Below are 23,333 nucleotides of genomic sequence, written 5' to 3' on the forward strand. Positions count from 1 at the left end.
CTTATTAAATCTTAAACTTTAAAAATATCGACTACAAGAGCGACAATTGTACAATATTACATCATTTACCATTATGATAATTATAAACTGATACACACCATTGGATTCAGACTAAAAAAACGTTTTTACTGATCTAAAAATAAACCAAGTTTTTTAAAACTTGCGAGGGTAAGGGCGAATAATTTTTGAAAAAAGTTTTTTTCTTAAATTTTTGATACTAGTTTATAGGCTCCTAAAACAGCGCAATGTTTATTTGAACATTTTTTCGATTTCTCTTATCATTTTCGAGATATAAACGCATAAATAAACGGGGCTGCTGGGACAAAAGGGGTAGTTTCTCCCTTAAAACACAAAAGTGGCACAAATAAGTACCTATACAAAGTTTCATCAAAATCGGATTGTAATACTCACCGGTGTTTCCTTGTAAGTGGAAATAAAACTCATACCCATAGAACTGAAATTAAAAATATAAAGTATAATTTTATATATTTGTTATTTCATGTCTAGACTGATATTTTTTTCCTGTTTCATTTATGTTTTAAATTAACTGTACCTCGTGATTTTACCCGCGTGGAATACTATTCTTATTCACGTAGGTGTAATAATTACCGTAGCTCATGTAAGTATGTAGTTAGGTACTTCGTAACAACTGAACGAATTTAACTGGGTGTAACATAGGGATACATTTTTAAATGTAAATATTAACGGTGAAGTTGGTTGTGTGATAAATGGCCTATAATTTATTTCTTCAAATTATTTTCATTTTTCATTATCTCCTAAATTATGCGATCAAATAACATGCTGTAAGGACCAATTTTATCTTCATGAAATTTTCCAGATGAGTAAATGATTTTCTTTTATAAAGATTAATATATTATACCTAATAAGTACCCTTAAACTTCACCTTATAAATTTCAATTAATTTTTAACATAAGAAACCTTATTGTGGTTTAAATATAACAGTTAGCTATATCGTTAAATTTTGCTTTCTGGGCAATTTTAACAAGCTTTCATTATCATAAACAATTAAAAACGAGAAATAAAGAAACGCAATTCATTTTTGAAAAACGAATAGAAATTTATAGAAAAATTGTAGAAACTTTTTGAAAAAATGAGATAATTTAATTGAATTTTGATATATTTTAAATTGAAAGTGCATAACATTTTACAATTTCTTTATTAAAGTGACAAACCGATTTTACAAATGTTATTGCACTGTGTATAATATTAAGCATTCTTCTTTGTGCAAAATGGAAGATAGATGTAAATCGCAGACGATATAATACTATGAAATGCTTCTAAATACTAAAAAATATTGTAATCTTCATAGCTGTTCAAGATATAAACTTATTTATTCATAGAATCATTTATGCAATACACAAATATTACAAATTAATTTTTATATTTTAATTTTGTAAATATAATCCCCGGAGTTTCGTGTTGCAAACAATGTTAAAAATCTATTGCAATTTTTTAAAACAAAGAACACAGAGTATGACAAATTTTTCTTAATTTGTTTGAGACTTGATCTAAGACTTGATGTAATTGATAAAAATATTTTAATGCTGCAGGAATGACGTTATGTAAAAAAAATGAAGAATCAGTTAAATATTTAAGAGAATAAATGTATAATTAACAAAAAAAAAACGGTCGGAGATAGTTGTAGAACAGTTGTAGAAATAAATATTCTTTTGTTAAGGCAGATTTTGTAAAAAGAGAACCTTGAATTTCTGTATTTCTTAAACAATTTTAATAATAAAAAGATGATGATTTCTATCCCTTCTGTGTCACAAGGGTAACCGATTAAACATGATTAAGCTCATCTAAAATTGAAACAGTTGAATATACTGAAGCTGTTTAAAAAACAGTCCACTTTGGCATGTTATTTCTTATAGTGAAGTATTTTAAAAGTATGTGTATTGAAGTATTTTTAAGTACAATATGAATACGATATTGTTAAAACGATTCAAATGGGCTAAGTAAAAACGATTTTTTGAAGTATAATTTCACACTACTTGAGAGTGTGAAAGCAACAGTAAAATTAAATTACTTATTTTGGCCTTCGTAGAAATCATTTAGCTCACTTAAGCGATCACTTTTCAAGTCGTAAGAATTAGAGACAATTTATCTCAAAACATTAAAACAGTGTCTAGCGTTTTTCACTCCTCGAATTTAGGCTTATTACTTCTTATACTCTTTATCAGTGACCTTGCTGAAAATCTTGTTAATAATAAACACCTCCTTTACTACAGATGATCTTCAACTATTTCTTAAAATTAAAGTCGTGCAAGCTGAAGCACTGTAAATTGATTTTGATAGTGTAGATACGTGATATAATCGACTCATGACACTTAATATTTAAAGATAATTAAAATCTTCTTTTTTTTGGAATGTTTAACCTCGATTTCATTGAAAATCTAACGCCTTAACATTCTTCAGTCAGATTTGGATCCAACATCGTGATATCTGTAAAAATCGATATTTTGATTAAAATTTTCAAAAAAGATTCAATTTCTATAATATTGAAATTACATTCTTAGTATCCGCATTATTTAGTTGATACAAATACGTGAAAACTTCTTGATCGTGCGAATAATATTCGATTAATAATATTCGTAATATTTCAATAGCTATAATATATTTGGATAATAAAATTATCCCAGTAGTCGAGAAAAGAGTCATCGATCGGGAGGTTGGTACTGGCATCGGGTAAGACAACTATTCATCAAATTACGCGGTAATTTTGATCAATGATAACTAGTGACTTTGAAGGCAGCTTCCTACGAGCCCTCGTTGAGGGAAGTGGCCAATTGCCGTGTACGGCTATCGTACAGTCACTTCTAGAAATCTCCTCGTTAAGACTTCTTCGGAACATTCATGACTCCCTCCTTGAAGACAAAACGGAAGTAAACACTTTACGCCCTTGAAAGCCATCAGAAAATCTACTGCAAATGGTAATCCGATATTTCTTTCCATCTTAATAATGTAACGTGTTTGAATAACGTGTTTGAATAAAGAACATTGTGCAAATCTGGTGTAGATCATTGATAGTTGTAAGGAAATGGGGCTGAATGTAAAGTATCGAGGTAATCAATCTGATATGAAGCACCATTTAATTCTAACATAAAACAACGCGCCAATTTGACTACGTAATGCAACGAATGAGATTCTCATATAATCAACGAACATTTATCGGAGTTCTACTGTACAGGATGTCCCAAAAATGTTGTAACATATTGAAAGAGGTGGTTCGGGAGGTGTTTTGAAACAACTTTTTCCTTAGCGAAAATGTTGTCCGAGGCTTCGTTGAGGAGATATTAACGGAAAACACTGACCAATCAGAGCGCGAGTATCCCGATGGAGCGCTCGCGGTAGCGTATGAGCGCGGCTGCAATGCAATTGCAAATGCAAATGCAAATGCAATTTTTGAAGTTTCGAACACACTTTTTTTAATATTGTGGGTGTGTTGTATACATATGAGTGCATTAAATGCCGTTTGAAATTTAAAAAAATAGTAATCGGTTACTGATATACAGAGGTTCAAAGTTGACGAAATTTCATGCTCCTTGATATCGTGAAAAGTGGCGCATGTTTATTGTGTCACAGAAAGTTTATCCTCAATAGATTCATATGTAAATCATTTTACCATAAAAGTAGATGTTATAAACATAAACTTTCCACAAGAACAAAGTAAAATATTTTTGGATTCACTATTGTAATTCCCTTCTCAATATGGTATAAATTTTAGTTATCTTTCGATGAATCGGAAGGAAAACAAAGATGATAGTCACCGAGTGACACGCTCTGCCAAGTTTCTTGATATAAAGTAACATGTCAGGTATGATATCCAATTGAGAAAATTTGCGCCATTTTAAGTTATTTAAATTTGAAGTGCCAAATAGGAGTATTTACAATCTGTCCAACCAGCATAACTTGTTGATATATCTGTAAAGGTTAATATATTAGTATAAAACTTAATATAAAATGAAAAAAGAAGTTGTAAAACACTAATACGTTTTTACTTAATAATGAATCCGAGATTATAATTTGTCAAAGTTTCGGTTACAAGCGGCTAGATTAATGTAGTCTGCTTTTGAAAGATCTACTTTTCCATTTATTTAAACGAAACTAAAGACTAAAAACAGCATTCTTTATTCTAAAATTTATGAATCTTGGCCAACTTTTCATGAAAAAGCAGTACTGGCGTCGTATCGCTTTGCGCCATGCTTACAAGGAAAGGAAGAGTGTTTACACGTTATTAAAACATACCTTATTATCCTTAATTTTAATTTAACATTAATTTATTATTGTTATTTCTGCCAATGTATTCTAACTATATTGCCCTATAAACCTAGAAATTCTATTTCATAAAAAATTCATAATAATCATATTGGATCCGCCATTTTGAATTTTGCAATTCTGATACCAGATTCGTAATTTGCGGCCCAAATAACCGTAAAATACCAAGTTTCACGAAGATTCGAAAACTTCTTCTAATTTTGGCCAGATTTTTGGCCATCCGGACCACTGTGGGCTGCCTAGCGCGTAGTCTTCGCTACCACGGCCGCTCCAACGATATACGCGCGCTCTGATTGGTCGGGGTTTTCTGTTAATCTCTCCTTAACGAAGCCTCGGACAACATTTTCGCTAAGGAAAAAGTTGTTTCAAATCACCCCCCAAACCACCCCTTTCAAAGGTATTACAACATTTTTCGGACACCCTGTATTACTTTCTTTCTTAACTACGTAAAGATTTCAAAATTCAATTAGGAACGCGCAAAGGAAGAATTATTTTATTCGTTTTTCACAAGCAAGAATCAAACTAAAATGATATTTTTGTAATAACATCAACATTTAATCCCTTAACCTATAAGTACGTGCGAGACTCGTAGTCTTGTATTTGGGCCAATTGTAAATATTACGGTCTTGGCCTGTAGTACATTGGTCGCGCCAATCGTAAACATTACGAGCATGGCCTGTAGTACGAAGGTCGCGATTTGTAATGTGATCACAATCAGTTACATGTTATTCTTGGTTGCTAATTTTTTATTATTGACTTTTGTATAAATGCTTATTATGTTTCTGATTTATGTTATATTTTATTAATTGATAATAAACCTGTTGTAGTATTATATCTACCACAATTATTATTATACATCAGGTTGTAAGTACTTATCAAATATTTCACAAAATTAAACCAATTGTACCCTACGTAGGCTACGCGCTAGGTGGCCGCTCTCGTACGCTACCGCGTGCGCTCCACCGGCATACTCGCGCTCTGATTGGTCGGGGTTTTCTGTTAATATCTCCTCAACGAAGCCTCGGACAACATTTTCGCTAAGGAAAAAGTTGTTTCAAATCACCTCCCGAATCACCTCTTCCAGGGTGTTACAACATTTTTGGGACACCCTGTGTGCCGCTCCATGGGTAAGAGTCGCCATTGTATAAAATCAGATTTTGCTTTCCATTAAAATTGAATTTACAAATTAAAATAAGAATAATTTAAAGAAACGTTTATTTATTTAGTACATAAAAATTTAAAATATACAGTGGGTGTAGAATGTATTCGTACACCGATCAATTTCCCAAAAAACTTTTGTGTAAAATTGTAGTTTCTTAACTTCCTTTTTTATAATCAATGATATTTTACATATTCTCGGAAGTCTCTAAGATAGATATAGTCCAAACAACATTTACTAGTTAATATAATTTGTGAAATTAACAAAAAAATGCGAAAAGTGGGTAAAAGTATAGAAGCAATAAGTATTTGTACGATTCTTATGACGAACCATTTACAGCAGAGTTTGTAACGTAAACACATTAATTTATTGCTCCGTGCGAATTAGAAAACATCAAATTTCCAGGAAAGTACTTTTAAACAGTTGTGCGAATACTTATTGCTTCAATATTTTTATCGATTAATTATTTTTTTCTTGTTAATTTCGCAACTTACATAAATAGCTTTTTTTTTGTAATCTATCTATTCTAGAGATTTCCTAGAACATGTAGAATGTCATTGTTTATAAAAAATAAGTTAATAAATTACAATTTTACACAGTTTTTTTGGAAATTGCTCGGTGTACGAATACTTTCTCCACCCACTGTAATGTATGTTTAAGTACATGAAGATAGAGCATCTTCAAAAGGATAATCACAATAAAATATTGGGCCCCCTGAACAAATATCTTTGACTCTTACTGTATATGTCTAACAATAAGCGAATTGTCATGTAGACGGTTTAGAAAAAGAACGGAAGAGAAAACTAGACTCAGTTTCACATAAATAAATCAGATAATTTTGGATTCGTTCACCATTAAAAAAGCGCAGAAAAGTATTCGTAAGGAAGAAACCATCGACTATTCAACATCTTTTTAATGACTCATGTTGGCAATTGCATCAACTAACATTAATTGCTTGTGTCGTGATAACGAACTGTAGATTGCCCTATGGTAAAGAACTGTTGGATTTATTTTCACACGAGGAATTGGTTCCGAGGTTTCACATTTTTATTAATACCCTAAACATCACTGTTTTCCGTTTATTTTTACTTTTATTTTCCAACTCTAGATCATGAATGTTTTCAAATATACAGGGTGTTCAGGCTATTACTAGTCAGAATTTTTCTCGTAAATGGTACATATGACAGAAAAATGAAAGAGGAAAAAGTTGCGGGGAGGTGGAATAAATTTGGACCCTCTTTGTGATTAATATATTTAATAATTGATTAGTACATTAAGACATCATTAATGCAACGCACATGCTTTTTTAACTTGATACACTCTAACCTCTTTTTCTCACACGCATACTAACCTAACTCACTCTCCACGCTATACGAAAACCAACTCTCACAAAAGTAATATTGTTTTTTGTATCCAATGTAACCAGGTATATAAATCTTTCGTATTTGTACTATTTTAAAAAAAATGAAAGTGACCTTCAGTCTTTTTAAATGAAATGGTATATATTTTTTTACATCATATGAAATCGGAATCAAACGAATTCAACGATGTATCACATTATAACCTTGAGACTCATTCAAGGTCAAGAACATGAGTTTAATCTACCTGCTCGTATTACTGTATTTACCGCTATTTCTTATTAGTATGTTTATATTTCGCGTTCAATGTTATGGTCTATGTCAGGGCTCCTTAAGCTTTTTTCATTCACGAACCCATTTATGATTGTGAAATATAAAATAAAGATATGTAAATATTTTGTGATGATTGAATAACAATACATATACATATGAAAAATATGGTTTTAGAATTTGTTTAAAAACGTACAAAAATATGAAATTAAAAATTGCATGAAAAAATTGTAAAATTATATTTATTACAGTTACAAAAATTATATACTCTATTTTTCATCAAAATTTGCATATTTTGCAATAACGTAAATAAAAGAGAATATTAAATACTTTACATTAAAATTTTACATTAAAGTTTAAGAAGCTCTGGTCTATGTTATGTTTGTATTAGTGTTTACTTCTTTTACAAGATGTGCAGAATTACCTGAGAATTTTTTCACAGACGTAGTTCACGATTTAAAGCAAAAAGATAATAGACACTTGTGCATCAATACTTTAAATAACAATAATAGAAGCCACCAAAAGTGTAATGCACAGGGCACAAAAATGTATCCTAGCGAATGGAAGCCACATTCTACATGACATGTAAACATACCAATAAGTAATACTGCTAAGTACAGTAATGCGAGCAGGTACAGTAATTTCATGTTCTTGACCTTGAATGGGTCTCAAGGTCATAATGTGATATATCGGTGAATTCGTTTTGATACACGCTTTCATATTATATAAAGAAATATATACCATCCCATTTAAAAAACTGAAGGTCACCTTCATTTTTCAGAAAATAGTACAAATACGAAAGATTTATATACCTGGATACATTGCATATAAAAAACAGTGTCGCAATATTAATTAAATAAAATAAAAATAAATATTATTTATTCTTGAATAAGGTAATGTAAAATTGTTCGAGTCATGAATTTAAATACATTCTTATAATACACATGAATTCTTCATACATTTTATAATACCTATTTGTAATAACTATAAAATGTAAGTAATATTGACAAATTCCGAACCTTCGTTATCCAAATCTCTACTATCAGAACGATCTATTATTCGAATGTTCTGTTATCCGAACTGCGTAAAAAATTGTTTTCAATTAATAAGTAAGTATATTCGTGGCACTTGAAAAAGGGCCTTAGTTGTTTGATGTGGTTTGACAAGATCCTTTAATATTGAAACAAATTGTTAATCTATTAATTTCTATTTGAATAAATTAAAATATAATGTAAACAAAGTGATTGTTCTATCATATGGAAATTCTCTTATCCAAGCACTTTTGTCTACCAAGTAATGCGGATACAGGATGCTGTTATGTATTGTATTCATATTTCACCACAAATTATGAAGCATTGTGAAAACATTATGAAGCAAAATAAATAATATATTGCAAATTAATTTTATTTATTGCTTTGATGTGCTCCCTTGTTTTAGTACTTTTTGCGATATAAAAGGTTTTAGATCATATTTTTAATGATTTCAACGAAGTATTGTATATGGTGTCCCAGGTTTTAATGGACAAACTTGAGGAGCATATCCTACAAGTGGAAATAAGCAAAAAACGTTATTTGAAGTTTGCTCAGATACGCTTTATTACAAAGTTATAAGCAAATAAAGTTAAAATAGATGACAGCGGATTTTACTTTACTGAACATTCAATGGTCGAACGTGTTTATCTTATTTGTCTATTCATGTAATGTTTACTATTTTTATATGATTTGCTACTAGTGTTAATGACCAGTTAGATCAAGAATCGTGGTAAAAATGCCAGGAGTGTTCTCAAATGAAGATTACACTGATTTTCATTTCCTCTACAGATTTTGTGACGGAATAATATCTCCGTTGCTGAAATGCAACAAAATAAGGAAGAGATTTATTCTGTAATAAGTTCCATAAAAAATCCATGTCAAGCTTGTATTTGCGGTCAAGGACGACATTTTGAAATAATCCGATGAACACGTTCGACTTTACAATGTTCAGTAAAGTAAAATCCACCTTTATCAATTCTAACTTTATTTGTTTATAACTTTGTAATAAAGCGTTTCTAAGTAAACTTCAAATAACATTTTTTCTTTATTTCCACTTGTAAGATATGCTCCCCAAATTTGTCCATTCATCAAACCTCATCAAACTTCATCAAACCTCGAACATCCTGTACATCCACGTTTCGACCTCAGATTTGAATCCACTTCAGAGTAATATATGTATGATCTTTAAAATGGAAATCGTAAATTATGATAATTAGATTTCGAAACATTCTAAATCATACAAAATCACAGTATCAGATACACGCCTGAGTTATAAATGAAATTAATATGAAAGAAATTATTTACTTTACTTTAGAATTACTTTTTTCCGTGTATTCGCCGTAGTAAGAATGCCGTCTTGAACACAAGTGAGATATCTTTACGTGAAAGCGCGTTTTTTGTGCGAATGAAAATGATTGTCATTCACGAGTGTCCTCACGGTGACACCGTAGAGGTGCTCGCGGCAATATGCGAGCACCGATATGTCAGCGCGTCGACGACGTCGACAACAGTCGGAGCGAAGCTAATGAGTCCGCAAATTGGATCGGCTAGGCCCTCGTATCTGAGGTCTGCACGGTGGTTCTCTCTTCTCATTGTCAGTGTGACTCATTGGCTTGGTGTGTGACGGTCCACGATTCAATTGCTTCGAACACGTACCCTTTTTACCCGAATTTCTGTTCCATTCGCAGCAAAAGTGTCAGTATCAGTGTTATGCGGCCTCGAGAATTCGAGAAAGTTCAACGTTCTCCTCGATTGCTTTCGGTTCACCAGAACGATAAACGAAAAAGAATCGAGAGATGCGATATGTCCTTCTGCGTCTCGCAAATGGATGCTTTCAACGTGTCTTGATTTCGACAATGATCGATTTTGAAAGGGTGACGAATCCTTGGCGTGAATGCTCGAGACCTATTGATAGAGTCGTCAAGTTTAAGGGTATTTCAAGATACTCTCACCGTTTGGGGAATGGTTTTCGCGTAGTTATGTAACGCATTGACGTCGCGGAATTTCGGACTTGATATCGCGCTTTAGACGACAAGAGTTTAAGTCACGTGATATACCACTCGTTCTGTGTGTTAAAACGTTGACACTTCGAGTCTGACGCTTGTCGACCTTCGAATAACACCATGGCGAACCAGACGACGAAGAAGGAGCTTCTAAAGGAGACACTCCATTACCACCATCCGGAGGGCAGCGAGGAGGAAGTGGACAGGGAGTGGGAGGAGTTCAGCAGACTGATGGCGAAGCTGAGAGAAAACAGGCGGAACAGACCGCACAGGTATCAACACGTTTCGACTTTTTTTCTTGAAAGAAAAGATATAATTCTCAAAAGTACGCACGACACATGACAGAAAGTCTTGTTGCAAGAAATTTAAATGTTACTGTTGGTTTTTTATTAATTGGAAAAATACACACGCTTTAAGGGTGCGCAGGAGCCAGAGCCAAACTCAGAGTTGACTTCAGCGACAGTGGCGGAAAAAGTAGGAAATTCCGGGACAAGGACAGAGAGGGCGATACAACAATTGCAGGAGAGACGAGGACAGGGAGATTAGGCTAGCATTATTTTTTTTCCAATAAAATGAAGATAGCAAACGTACTTTTATTGTTTATAAAGTTTTAAAGCCGAAATTGCAAAAGCAGGCCTTGGAGTCGCACCTGCCAAAGTGTAACGAATATATTAAAACCAGAATTATTAGAAAATATTGCTTCTTTGCTTCAATATCCTGGAAAAAAAATTATGCTAGGCTAATCGCTCTGTCCTCGTCTCTCCTGCAATTGTTGTATCGCCCTCTCTGTCCTTGTCCCGGAGTTTCCTACTTTTTCCGCAACTGTCGCTGAAGTCAACTCGAAGTTTGGCTCTGGCTCCTGCGCACCCTTAACAGGGGCTTTTCTATAGTCCTTCGCTGAACGAGCATTTCCATGATAATTTGACCATCCACTGGAATTCTCACTTGTACTAGTGCCCTCTTCTCTGCAATTATTGACGAAGTGTCCTGGCTTCCCACACTTAAAACATTTTCTTTCGGTGGGTTTAAATGCAATGGTTTCTTCGTGATCCCGTTTGTTTCTAGCTTCCTCAGCCAAAAGTCTAGCAGATAGATTCATTAAAGTTCGCTCTAAAAGGGTCGTCGATTTCCATGCACTAGCAAAAAATGTATACACAGATAGCACCGGACGTCCCATAGACGTACAGAGAACATACAGAGAACGTTCTGGGAATGTCCAGTACCGGACGTCCCATGGACGTACATAAGACGTTCCTGTGCTATCTGGGTATACGGTCATTATTTAATATTCGCAACAGAATATGTTTTTCCGTAGATAAAACACATATTTATCTAATATTCGGAACAGAATATATGTTTGCACATGTAAAACAAAATGTTTATTCAATATTAGGAATACAATATTTTTTGTACATATGAGATGTGATATGTATGTAATATTTGGAACTGTTCAGAATTTCCTAGTAAATTAATTCTTCTAACTTTTCAAAAAAATGATCAAATCATTTAGACCAATTTCAAAAGAAGGAATTGTGTTTTAAAAAGTGTCCGAATATTAATGCTGGTCACTATATAAGCCTAAAATATGTATCGGGTTAGCAAAGGCGTTTATGGGTAAGTGAAGAAGCAGGTTGCGTTGTAGTCGGAAACTCGTGAATGTTCGAATCCCGCCGGAGGTGTTAATACAAATTGAAGATGTGTTCGTCGTTTTCATGGAATCCAGTCAGAATAAATAAATACAGCAAACTAAAATCTACCAACAAATGAAAGAAAATATAAAATTAAAATTTAATTTTTTTTTAAATTTTAATTTTCAGAATTTATTCAACTTTATCCAAATATTCAATACACACATCTTCTAAACATAAATTTCATTTAAACGTTCATTTCGATCGTTCGGAAAACGTTTTGGGAATGTCCACACCGAACGTCCCAGGGACGTACAGAGAACGTACAGAGGACGTACACAGAACGTTCTGGGAATGTCCACATCGGACGTCCCAGGGACGTTCACAGGACGTTCAGGGAACGTTTGGATGTTATCTGGACGTCCCGAACGTTCTATGGACGTACATAAGACGTCCCTGTGCTATCTGGTAGTTATTAGGCAAAGCTTTTAGTATTTTAGATATGACCATAGCATCGCTGATGTTTTTTCTTAGAGACTTTAATTTGAAAACAATATTATTTAAGTCAGTGATGTAGGTTGCCATATTTACACCACTTTTCATTTTATATTCAAAAAATTCCTGCATTAGGTTACATTTCTGTTGTTCAGTATCACGCTCGTATGTTGTTCTTAATCTACGCCACATCTCAAAACTAGTGATACAGGTGTTACTGCTAAAGTGATTACAATAATATAGAAAATGGGAGATCAGTTTGAATCCTTTAAGGTTCCAAAAGTACGCGGAACGCATTGCAGGAAGTCTCATTTCAAGAAATTTATTAAAGAAGAAATGAGAAATGAATAAAGAGATCCACCATATACCATATACTTCCCAATACAATATCACTACATTTTGAGGTTTTCATAATAATTGGACCAAATATTTTATTTAAACTTATGTATATTATCACATTTCATATAACACGCAGTAGTCCTGCACATAACACTAACCCATTCTGTACACACACAGCGCCCTCTATACTTATGTTCTTAAAACTAAAATATTACCTTAACATTCCCCCTTGATTTGAAGGTTCAAACAAAAATCGCTTATATTATAATGCACACAAAAATAAACTCTTTATAGATATAGCACGTTTTGATACCTCCTTGACATCATTTAGTAGTTATGTTTATTTTTAATTTTATATCATTAAACTGTTTGTTACTTATAACTTTAGTAAGCATGTCCGCAAGGTCATTTGTTGAATTTATGTATTCTACCTTTATTACCTTATTTACTACGAGATATTTAATGAAATGGTATCTTATGACTATATGTTTTGTACGTTTGCTATTTTCATATAATTGAGTCATTTCTATTGTCCCTTGATTATCCACGTACAAGATACTTTCTACTTTTCATATGTTCCTCTGTTTCCCCTGAATTACCAGTTTCTTCGATTTTCCTCTTATGTGTGCCGGTATTTATGTGTTGGTTTAAATGCGATTTCCTTTCACACTTCACATTTTTATTCCAAATTTTGCAATGAATGCTTCTGTCATCATTATCATTATTGCCGTTATCGTTAATAACAAAATTGGAATCGTTTTTTATCCAATTTAGCATTAATGCTTTTCTGCTTTTTTTAACTTTTGGCATTTTTAGAGAATTAAAAGACACTTAAATATATTCACTTCTTCACAGAGATCACATTAACTGAACTGAACTGAATTGAACTGAATTGAACTGAAGTATTCGAATTCGAAATACAAACTGTCACACCTAACGGTCGATTACCAACACAAGGTTACAGAAATATGGTATCAAATGGCCTCTATTTGTGTAAACACTACACAATTATGATACAAAAGTACGATGATAGACGAAACTCATTTGTCGAGATAGATATTTCACATAAGCACGATAAATAACATATGCAATAATATATTGCATATGTTTTTAAACATAAATATGCAAAATATGCAAAATAAAAAACGTATTTTTATAGTACTCTAATTTCAAAACAAATTTCTGTCTAGGTCACATTCTTTTAACTATTTCCTATAAAAATATGCATTTGCATAAACTTCCGCAGTCTACATAGTTATTACAATACAAGCTTACTGATCCACTAACACTTTTTCTATTTAGTTTGTCATTTCCCCAGTCTGCGTCTGAATATGTTTCTAATCTCTTTACTTCATTATTTCTCTTGTATACTATCCCTTCATCTATTGTTCGTTTCAAATATCTTAAAACTCGCTTGGCCTCTATCCACGTTGTTTTCGTATGGTTTTCCAGAAATTGGCTTAAGTAACTTGTAGCGTATGCTATGTCCGGTCTTGTTGCTGTACTAACAAACATCAAACTACCTATTATTTCTCGAAAAGTAATGTTTTCTTTTTCTTCAGAATTGTCTACATGAAAACCTTTCACCATTGGGAATATTGCACTGTTGCAGTTTTCCGTGTTAAACCTTTTCAACATTTTTTGTATTTGTTTCTTCTGATTCATTTTCATTCTATCTCCTTGCCTTGTTATTTCCATTCCTAGAAAATTCCTTGGTTCCCCCTAGGTCTTTTGCCTTGAATTCTCTCTGCAAATCTTGTATGACTCTGTTTACTTCCTATTCCTTTCCTGTGATTAATATATCGTCGACAAAAATAACACACCATACTTCATTTCCAAAATATAAACAGAAATCATTATTAGATTTTTGTAGTCCAGTTTTTATCGCAAAGTAATTAAACCTTTTATTCCAGCATTTTGGGCTTACTCTGAGTCCATATATTCCCTTGTTCATTTTTAATACCTTTCCTTTTTCGTCTTTCATTTCCTTTGGTATTTCCATATACACTACGGTGCATAACTATAGCACCACTGATATTATTAAGATTTTTTAAACTTAAAAGAACAATTCAAAGAAAGCAGCTGGATAATATGAAAAAGCGATGTAAATAATTAATTTCAGAGGAAATATACTGAAGTAGTCTAAGCGTATATCGAGATAAAGTCGAGAAACATTATAGAATCGGTGTAAAACTATAGCACCACCTTTATTTTCATCACACTTCAAGCGTGTTTGTCACAAAATTTTCATCTAATTCAGAGTTTTATTTATTAATTAATACAATGCACGCGGCAAGTATCTTACTGAGAAAGAGCAAGGTGAAATTTTAGCTTATAACAAGCTAGAACTGGGAGTTAGAGAAATCGCACGTAAACTTGGGCGATCCCCTAAAGTAATATCAAATTTTTTACGTAACCCGTCGAAATATGGCCAAAATAAGAAAGGGGGACCTAAGAAGAAACTGTCTCCACGTGCTGAGAGGCAGATTATGAAAACCATTATTGAAAACCAGTCGGGACATTGCAGCGGAATGTAGACTCGAAGTGTCACGTTGGACCATTCAACGTGTCTTTAGAAGGAATCCAAACATTGCCAGACAAAAATTAATTTCAGCATCCGTTATTTCTACTGTGGTACTAGAACCAGTACACAGTTCCAATAGAATCGTTACAGAACTCCGGTTCGACCTTCCAAGCTATAATTTTATCTCTATACATGAATCTTACCAACATTTTCTACGTAATGTAAATTTAGAGAAATTAAATATTCCAAAAATAGACAAACTAGATTCACAGATGCTAGGTAGACGATTAGAAGACCTGGTTAAAGAAGCAGAAACGATAGGCAACCACAAACGAACGGAAAATTATATTGAAACAGCAACAAGATTTGGGACATACCTTGCATATGGATTATTAGCTACATTAATTTTGTATGCGAGCTATAAGCTTCAAATAATACACTTCATTAAACGGTGCATTTTGAAATTGACAAGACCGTGTATCCATAACACATATAATAACCACATACCAGAGCTGTAAATTCTTAATTACAATTACAAAACGATTACTTGACCAAGTAATTGAATAATTGCCATTACAATTACTCTGTCGTATGTAATGGTATTTCCAATTACTTAATTACTACCAGTAATCCCATGCATTACTTAATAATTTCTTATAACGGCCCAGAAAGTAATTAAAAGGCGTCTCAAATCTAAAGTAGTCAAAAATACCTAAAAGTAATTAAAAAGTAATTATAACTACTTTTTTAATTACTTTCAAATAATTGCAGTGACATAGACAGTAATTGTTAAAAGCAATGATTACTGTTTTCCAATTATTTGTAATTACTTTGAATTACTTTTACCCCGAAAAGTAATTAGAAGTCAGTAATCATTACTTTTAACAATTACTGTCCATGTAACTGCAATCACTTTAAAGTAACTAAAAAAGTAGTTTTAATTACTTTTTAATTACTTTTAGGTATACTTAACTACTTTAGATTTGAGACGCCCTTTAATTACTGTCTGGGCAGTTATAAGTGATTATTAAAAACTCATTGAATTACTCAGTAATTAAGAATAAGGTATTGCATAATTACTAAAAAAAAGTAATCAACAATTACTTAAATAATTACTTTTTAATTCTAAAGTAATTGTTCCAAATTGTAATAAATTCCAAAATAATCATTACTTTACAGCTCTGCCACATACACGGTAATAGAGGGCAAATAATAAATACAACCTCAGAGACAACAACAAGACACAAAAATGTTCCCATGATTCATCTCGATTTACCTTCGGAACGAAATTTAACAGATATTAAGCGAATATTAACAAACTCTAAACGAACCAGAAATATATCGACAAACGTACAACGAAATAAAGATATTGCCTGAAATAAGGCAACATCTTCCACTCCGTATAATATTTAGTCATATGTACTTACCCTATCCTACCCTATCTTATCCAAACGTTGGCCGTCACGAAACTTTCGCTGTTAGTTCCCATTTTACCTCCCCTTTCTTTTCTCTGCCATAGTCACGGTCCAAGGTACATTTTCTAAAACAATCCATTCTTTCCTCCTGCATCGTCACCGTTCAAAGTAAATTTTCCGACATCTATATATAGTTCTACTTTCTTGTCCTTAGACCAGCCTTACGTATTTATATACATGCTGTATATTTCTTTTCACAACTAACTTCAACCTAAGCCCACTTAACAAAACAAGTATCAACAATAACCGATGTACAATACTATCGATATTTGTCCATTTCTATCTGGTAGAGGATGGCTCGCCGAACGGTTGTCTCTGTTTAATAAATCTCTTACACAAGCATATTTTCCATATAATGTGATATTATTTTGTTCCACTGATTTTATTTTCAATTTTCATTTAGTGTTCCATCCTAAGGAGCATAAATCGTGGAATTTTGTTGGTACGTTTATGGGATACGGGCGAAGATGTATTTTTGAAGAATAAGATAGCTCGGGTCTTTTTACAAACAATGGCCTTTAGAATCTTAATTTTAGTTTCAACATAGTTTTAACACATATTATTTAAATATAAACAAAAGTGTTCAGTGGACTGTCATTTTGTCCTGCGCTATACTAATAAAATACAGAAATATTAAATTTCTCAAACAGTTTAAGCCTTAATTGAGATGAGATTTTTTCTAATTTGCATTGTTTTATGTTCCCACCAGACCTTCGCAAGCCTTTTATCCGTGTCCTCCGCCAAACGCGGACGAGGAGCAGCAGGATTTCGATCCCTTCGATTACATTAACACTATTGTAAGCGACTTTTGTTTAGTGCATCGTAGCCTGAAGCATGTAGAAATTGAAAAGGAATTTTTTGTTTAAACAAAATTGTTGAAATATCGCATGTTCATTCCTATACTAACGAATCAAGTTCGCTGCTCGCTAATCGTGTATCGTTACATCTTTGTTGACCAGCGATAATCATGTTTTTTTATTAAAGAGACTGAATCTTATGAACTGCATTACTATGCATTTAACACATAATACGTACTTTACCTTTTTCTAGGTGTAGTACTACGTTCTTTTCCCGTCTCACCAGTTGCACTAAAGTTTCTAAAACATGTAGAATCACATTTCTTTCAACAGGAAGTTAAAAGATAAAACAGTAGGATAGTAGGACAGAAACAAGTTATAAATATTTATGGACTATAGTACAGTCTCCTATCAAACATAACAAATCGCTAAGATTTCATAACGATATGTTTGTCTTTGTATTTATTTATTAAAAATCTGTATTTTCAGAATTTTCTTATAAATGTGTTTATTCATAGTATATTACATATTATACTCTTATTAAATACATACTTAAGCCAAAACTCTGTTGTATTTATTTACTAAATAAATATTCAACAGTAATATAGAACTATTGCAAGACTTTATTAACTAATAAACAAATTTTTGTTTGTTTATTTAATACAAATTTGTTATTAGAAGAACGTTATAATTATATTTATCAATAGTGCAAATGTATAAAAAGAACTCAAGAAAATGAAAGAAACAATAATTCTGAATAAAAATGTTACAATTATATTTACTAAAAATACAAATGAACAAAAAGAAATTAAGAGAATTAAAGGAACAATAATTTTTAATGTTTATTTACAATTATTTAATTCGTAATTTTCTTCATTTTGTACATCTACAATTAGTACATCTTGTATTTTATTTCGTACAATTAGTTTCATTTATTGGAGGTAATAAATTGGAGTTTGAATTTAGTAAATTTAACACATCTCAGCGTAATCGGGGTACATACATATAAAACAAACAAAAAATACACGTCAAATTGAGTAACCTCCTCCTTTTCGAAGTCGGTTAAAAATTTCGATATGGGGTCCAAATACATTAATATCACTAATTCCCAAATTAGTTATCATTTTATTTTTATTAAATGTTCGATATGATACTCGTCAACTTGTAAGCATTGTTGTGCCCTCAGGCAATTTTTAATGATTTTTGGATATCGTGGGTTTCGAAGCGGTTGATGAATTGAAATTCACCTGTGTTCGAGTGAAGACGAAGGATCGTACCTTTAATGATGTGCTCTTGGCAATGTTTTTATTCAATATTTTATTGATTTACAATTTTTTTCTCCGTATGAAAAATTAGGAAATAGAAAATTAATAATTTTTTTATGATAACGCACTTTTCCAAAAAATCTGAAAAAATTACACATTAATAGCCGTAATGTTGTGCTATAGCTGTAAAAATATGAAGATGGCCACGTAAGTAATTAAAGCTGTGGCGTGAGAGATCCTCTACGCCACTTGTTGTGTGGAGGGCCAGGCCGTCGTGAGGCGTCTTAGTTTTCGGTGCGATAGACTGACCAGGTTTGGCTATTCCGGGTATGAGCTTCTGCCTCGGCCAACTATCACAGGTCGAACTTGACGCCACACTAGACCTAACTCGGCCTCAGGTAAACTATTCGCAGGGTGGCATAAGACCGATCGATTGGGGCTATTCCGCGAGGAGCCTTATGCCGTCACCGATGGTCACAGAGCTTCTAGTGAAACTAACAGTACATTTGCAGGGAACGCAGGGAAGTTTTCGCTCGTGTGGGCGCTACAATCTCCCCCTCTGGACACGAGATCATCTCGATGAGAAGTCTAGGAAATTGCGGTGGTGGTTATCCTTCCTTCCTTCCTATGGGGCGGGATGCTTGTGTGGCCATCCTCAGCGACGCAGCGACGGTGCAGGCGTACCTGCCACGGTAACCCTGCTGCTGTGCGACGCATTGGGTCGTCGTGGTTGCTGCTGTTGGCTAGCCATTAGATTAGGGCTAGCGGTCAGGTTGCGTGGTCTTCCTCTGCGACGAATCGGTGTTACCGGAGTGACAGAACCGGCGTGGTCATTTGCAGGAAGGTTGCATAATTGCAATGCTGAGGTGTGGTGAACGCCTAACGGCGTCAGCAGATCATCCCAAGCGGCGATCTCGTAGCTTGTTGGGCCCACAGATCTTAAGATGACGTATGGACCATCTCGTTTTGGGGACAACTTGGATGTGAATCCCTTAGAAGCCTTACTCAGTGTATGAGTGGCTACCCATACGAGGTCTCCCGGAGAATACCCTGGATCTGGTCATCTAGTCGTATCAGCTTGTCGTCGTTGTCGTTCCTGCTGGTTCTCATTGTTTTCTCTGGCTTGGCTGAGCGTAGTAGCCAGCTGAAGTAATCGCGGGGTGATCTCTGGGATGAAGTTCTCCTGCGTGATGATTGCTCTCAGGTCTCTAGTTACGTCACCTGGAGTGCGAAGCTCTCGCCCAAATGTCAGATAGGCAGGTGAAAACCCGGTGCTTGAACAATTTGCCGTGTTCATGGCAAATCTTATCGCTGGTAACTTTTTCTTCCATATATCATGCTGATTTCCGACTAAAATCGCTAATTGGGTCTTTAGATCACGATTTTTGCGCTCTACTGGGTTGGCTTCGGGGTGGTATACTGGGGTCAAGTGCAGGTGCACTCCCAAGCAATGCAGCGCTTGTTGCATAATGCTGCTGATGAACTGAGTGCCATTACCAGTTGTCGTGCAGCGGGGTACGCCATAGCGGAGGAATATTTGATCGATGAACGTGGTCGCGCAGGCTTCCGATGTCGCATCTTTGAGCGCGAAAAGCTCGCTCCATCGGCTGGCGGTGTCTTCCACGACGAGTATCCATCGGTGTCCATCTTTGGTAGGAGGCAGTGGACCGAAAAGATCCACTTATATGACTTCGAAGCGGTGCTGCATCGGTGGTGTCTAGATGAGGCCGGGCGGCTTCAAATTTGAAGTTTTGTAGCGTTGACACTGTACGCAGTCTCGTACGTGTTTGACGACATCTCGTCGCATGTGTGGCCAGTAAAAACGGGTTGCGATCCGTTGTAGGGTTCTCATAGCTCCAAAGTGACCAGAGGTCGCTGCGTCGTGGTACTCGTGCAGAATCTTTTTCTTTTCTTTATCAGGTACTACGTATTGTGCCTGTTCGGTCTCTGATTTTGGTGCGAATCGATAGAGCACTCCGTTTGACAGTAGGTACCCCTTCTGCGCCCAACAGAGAAAATTCTCGTTTTTCTCCGTTTCCTCGAAGCACTCGATGATTTTTTTTATCTCTTCGTCCTGAAGCTGCTCCTCCCTGAGGCTGGCACTCCCCCTAGAGGGAAAGTCGACGCTGACGAGTCCTATATCTTGCTCCTGGTCTTTAGGTGGGTTCGGTGGTCGTGACAAGTAGTCAGCTACCACATTCGACTTTCCAGGTTTATATTCGACGTTGAGATGGAAAGGCTGCAGAAGAAGGGCCCATCGCGCGAGGCGCTCACTGGGTGTTTTGAGTCCCATTAGCCATCATAGGGGTTGGTGATCCGTGATGACGGTGATTGGAACCCCCTCAATGTAGCCTCGGAACTGGGCTACGCTCCATACTACAGTCAGGGCCCCCCTCTCTGTTGTTGAATAGTTCTTTTCGGGCGGCGTAAGAAGTCTGCTGGCATACTCCACGGGGTGCTCATGTCCCTCAACTTCTTGTAAGAGAACCGCGCCGATTACGTAATCGCTTGCGTCCGTGCGAAGCGTGTATGGTGTTCCTTCGTTTGCTGGTTGAAGGATAGGAGCTTCTGTTAGCTTGTTTTTCAGCGTTTCGTAGGCTTCTTGTTGCTCCTTGGCCCATACCCATGGAACTGTCTTCTTAGTTAATCGCGTTAGTGGTTCCGCGATGGATGCAAAGTTCTGTACGAATCTCCGGAACTAGGAGCAGGTCTGGATGAATCCCTGCAATTCCTTCAGGTTTTTCGGAGCCTGTCGATCCTGAATATCTTTGATTTTCTGTGGGTCCGGAGAAATCCCTTGCGCCGTTATTAGGTGCCCTAAATATTTGATTTCCTGGGAGAAAAAAGTGGCATTTACTTCGATTCATTCGGAGCTTGTATTTCCTTAATTGCTGGAAAACTGCTGCCAAGTCCGTCAAATGCTCTTCGAACGTTTTTGAGAGTATTAGGACGTCGTCTAAGTAAACTTCTATCTGTTGTCCCTTCAGTCCGGCTTTGAAATGGTTCATCAGGCGCTGGAACGTGGCTGGAGCATTCTTTAGCCCGAACGGCATTCGTCGAAAGCAGTATGTTCCGAATGGCGTGGTAAATGCTGTCTTCTCACAATCTTCTATTCTTACGGGTACTTGCCAGTAACCTGATTTCAGATCGAGAGTTGTTAGAAATCTCGGATTCGGTGCTGCGTGGATAAGATCGTCCAGTCGTGGTAATGGATAAGCGTCTGTGATTATGATGGCGTTTAAGCGTCGGTAGTCGATACATACTCGGGTAGTTCCGTCTTTCTTGGGTACCATTACCACCGGCGAGGCCCATGGAGACTCTGTTTCCTCGATGATTCCGTCTTCTAGCATTGCGTTGATTTCTTCATGGAGGGCCGTCTTTTTTGCGGGGGACAGTCGATACGGAGGCACCGCTACAGGTAACTGATCGCCGGTGTCGATGCGGTGTTCTGCGTATGGCGTCGGCTCTCCCGTGGGTTTAAATAGCTCGCTGTTTTCCGTTAATAAGTTGTTAACTCGTTCCTTTTGGGTTGCGTCCAAAGCTTCGGCCTCGTCTGGCCGGATGAGAACGTCAATTGTCGCGATATTTGTCCGAAATGTTGCGAAGCATCTTTCGAACAGGTCGTCAATCAACTCCTTTTCCATATCCTCTTGTCGTCGCGGTTTTTTCTGTGTCTATGGGCGGCTTACGGGGCGCGGAATCTCGAATGTCCCAGGCGTCCTTTCCAGGTGTTTCATCTCCTGGCACGGCTTCTCGTTACGAGAACTAGCATCTTCGGGCAATTCAATCGTCAGTAAATCGCAGTCCTCGTCTTGGCGCGATCTCCTTTTTGACAGCTGTTTCAGGGTGTGTGTAGCTTCTTCATCCAAGAAATCGTACATCCGCTGAGGTTTTCCACGAAGTGCCATGTTCGTTGGGGAACGTTTATCACGATTCCTGCTGCCTCTAGGAAATCAATGCCGAGTAGCGTACTGTTACCTTCTGCTTCTGGCAGGAATATGAACGGCACCGTGATCGCAGAAGAACGCACTCCCTCGATGTCCGTTGACCTGAATGGGAACCGCGGGCCTTTGTCTTTTGCTGGCGACGTATATCGCACAGAACTCAGTTGACTTGACGCTAGCTACGGGGTTACTTTTATTGCAGTCGGGGCAGCGGCTGCGCACGTACCCAGGCCTGCCGCAACCGTGAGAGGTCAACGCGGTCGGGTTTGTTTCTTCGGGGGCTGCTAGGCGTTTCTTTCTTCTGCACTCGCTGACCGTGTGCCCATTCTTATGGCAAAACGTGCACGTGGGTTTTTCCAATTTGGCCTGCTTGCTTGGCGCGTCCTTTGTCGATGACTTTCTGGCTTCGTTGATTTCCTTTTCCAGAATCTCGATTCGTCTTGCCTTCTGTATGAGGTCGTTGAAGTATTCAATGTTTTCCCGTGGCAGCTTTTCCCGTAGTGTAGCTCGGAGGAGGGAATACAGCATATCAATCTGCTTCGATTCCCTTATTGGATCCTCCACTTCTGCTAATAAGTTTCGCTTCTCTGCTACGAATACATCGATGGATGTACTGTCCCCTTGCTTGGTAGCGAAGAATTCGCCGTATATAGCATAGTCTGGGCGTTTTGGAGCAAATTGGGCGTGAAATGCTTCCTTCGCCTTCTCCCAAGTGTTGACTGTGTTCTTGATTCCGTGCCACCAAA

At 35.9% G+C, this 23,333-nt stretch overlaps 1 protein-coding gene across 2 annotated transcripts in view; it reads left to right on the plus strand.

Annotated features, from left to right (window-relative positions):
* Positions 1–23,333, plus strand: part of LOC128878188 (chloride channel protein 2-like) — a 184,028-nt gene that overhangs the window by 99,834 nt on the left and 60,861 nt on the right. The window contains exons 1-2 of one of the 2 annotated variants that reach the window (XM_054126191.1): positions 9,703–10,392; positions 17,291–17,378. The exons of the other annotated variant lie outside the window; for it this stretch is intronic. Coding sequence (XP_053982166.1) covers positions 10,241–10,392; positions 17,291–17,378 — 240 coding nt within the window. The 5' untranslated portion in view covers positions 9,703–10,240. Of the gene's footprint in view, positions 1–9,702; positions 10,393–17,290; positions 17,379–23,333 lie in introns of those variants that run through there. 2 annotated transcript variants of the gene reach the window in all.

Source organism: Hylaeus volcanicus, chromosome 6, assembly GCF_026283585.1.
Source record: "Hylaeus volcanicus isolate JK05 chromosome 6, UHH_iyHylVolc1.0_haploid, whole genome shotgun sequence".
NCBI classification, from domain to species: domain Eukaryota; kingdom Metazoa; phylum Arthropoda; class Insecta; order Hymenoptera; family Colletidae; genus Hylaeus; species Hylaeus volcanicus.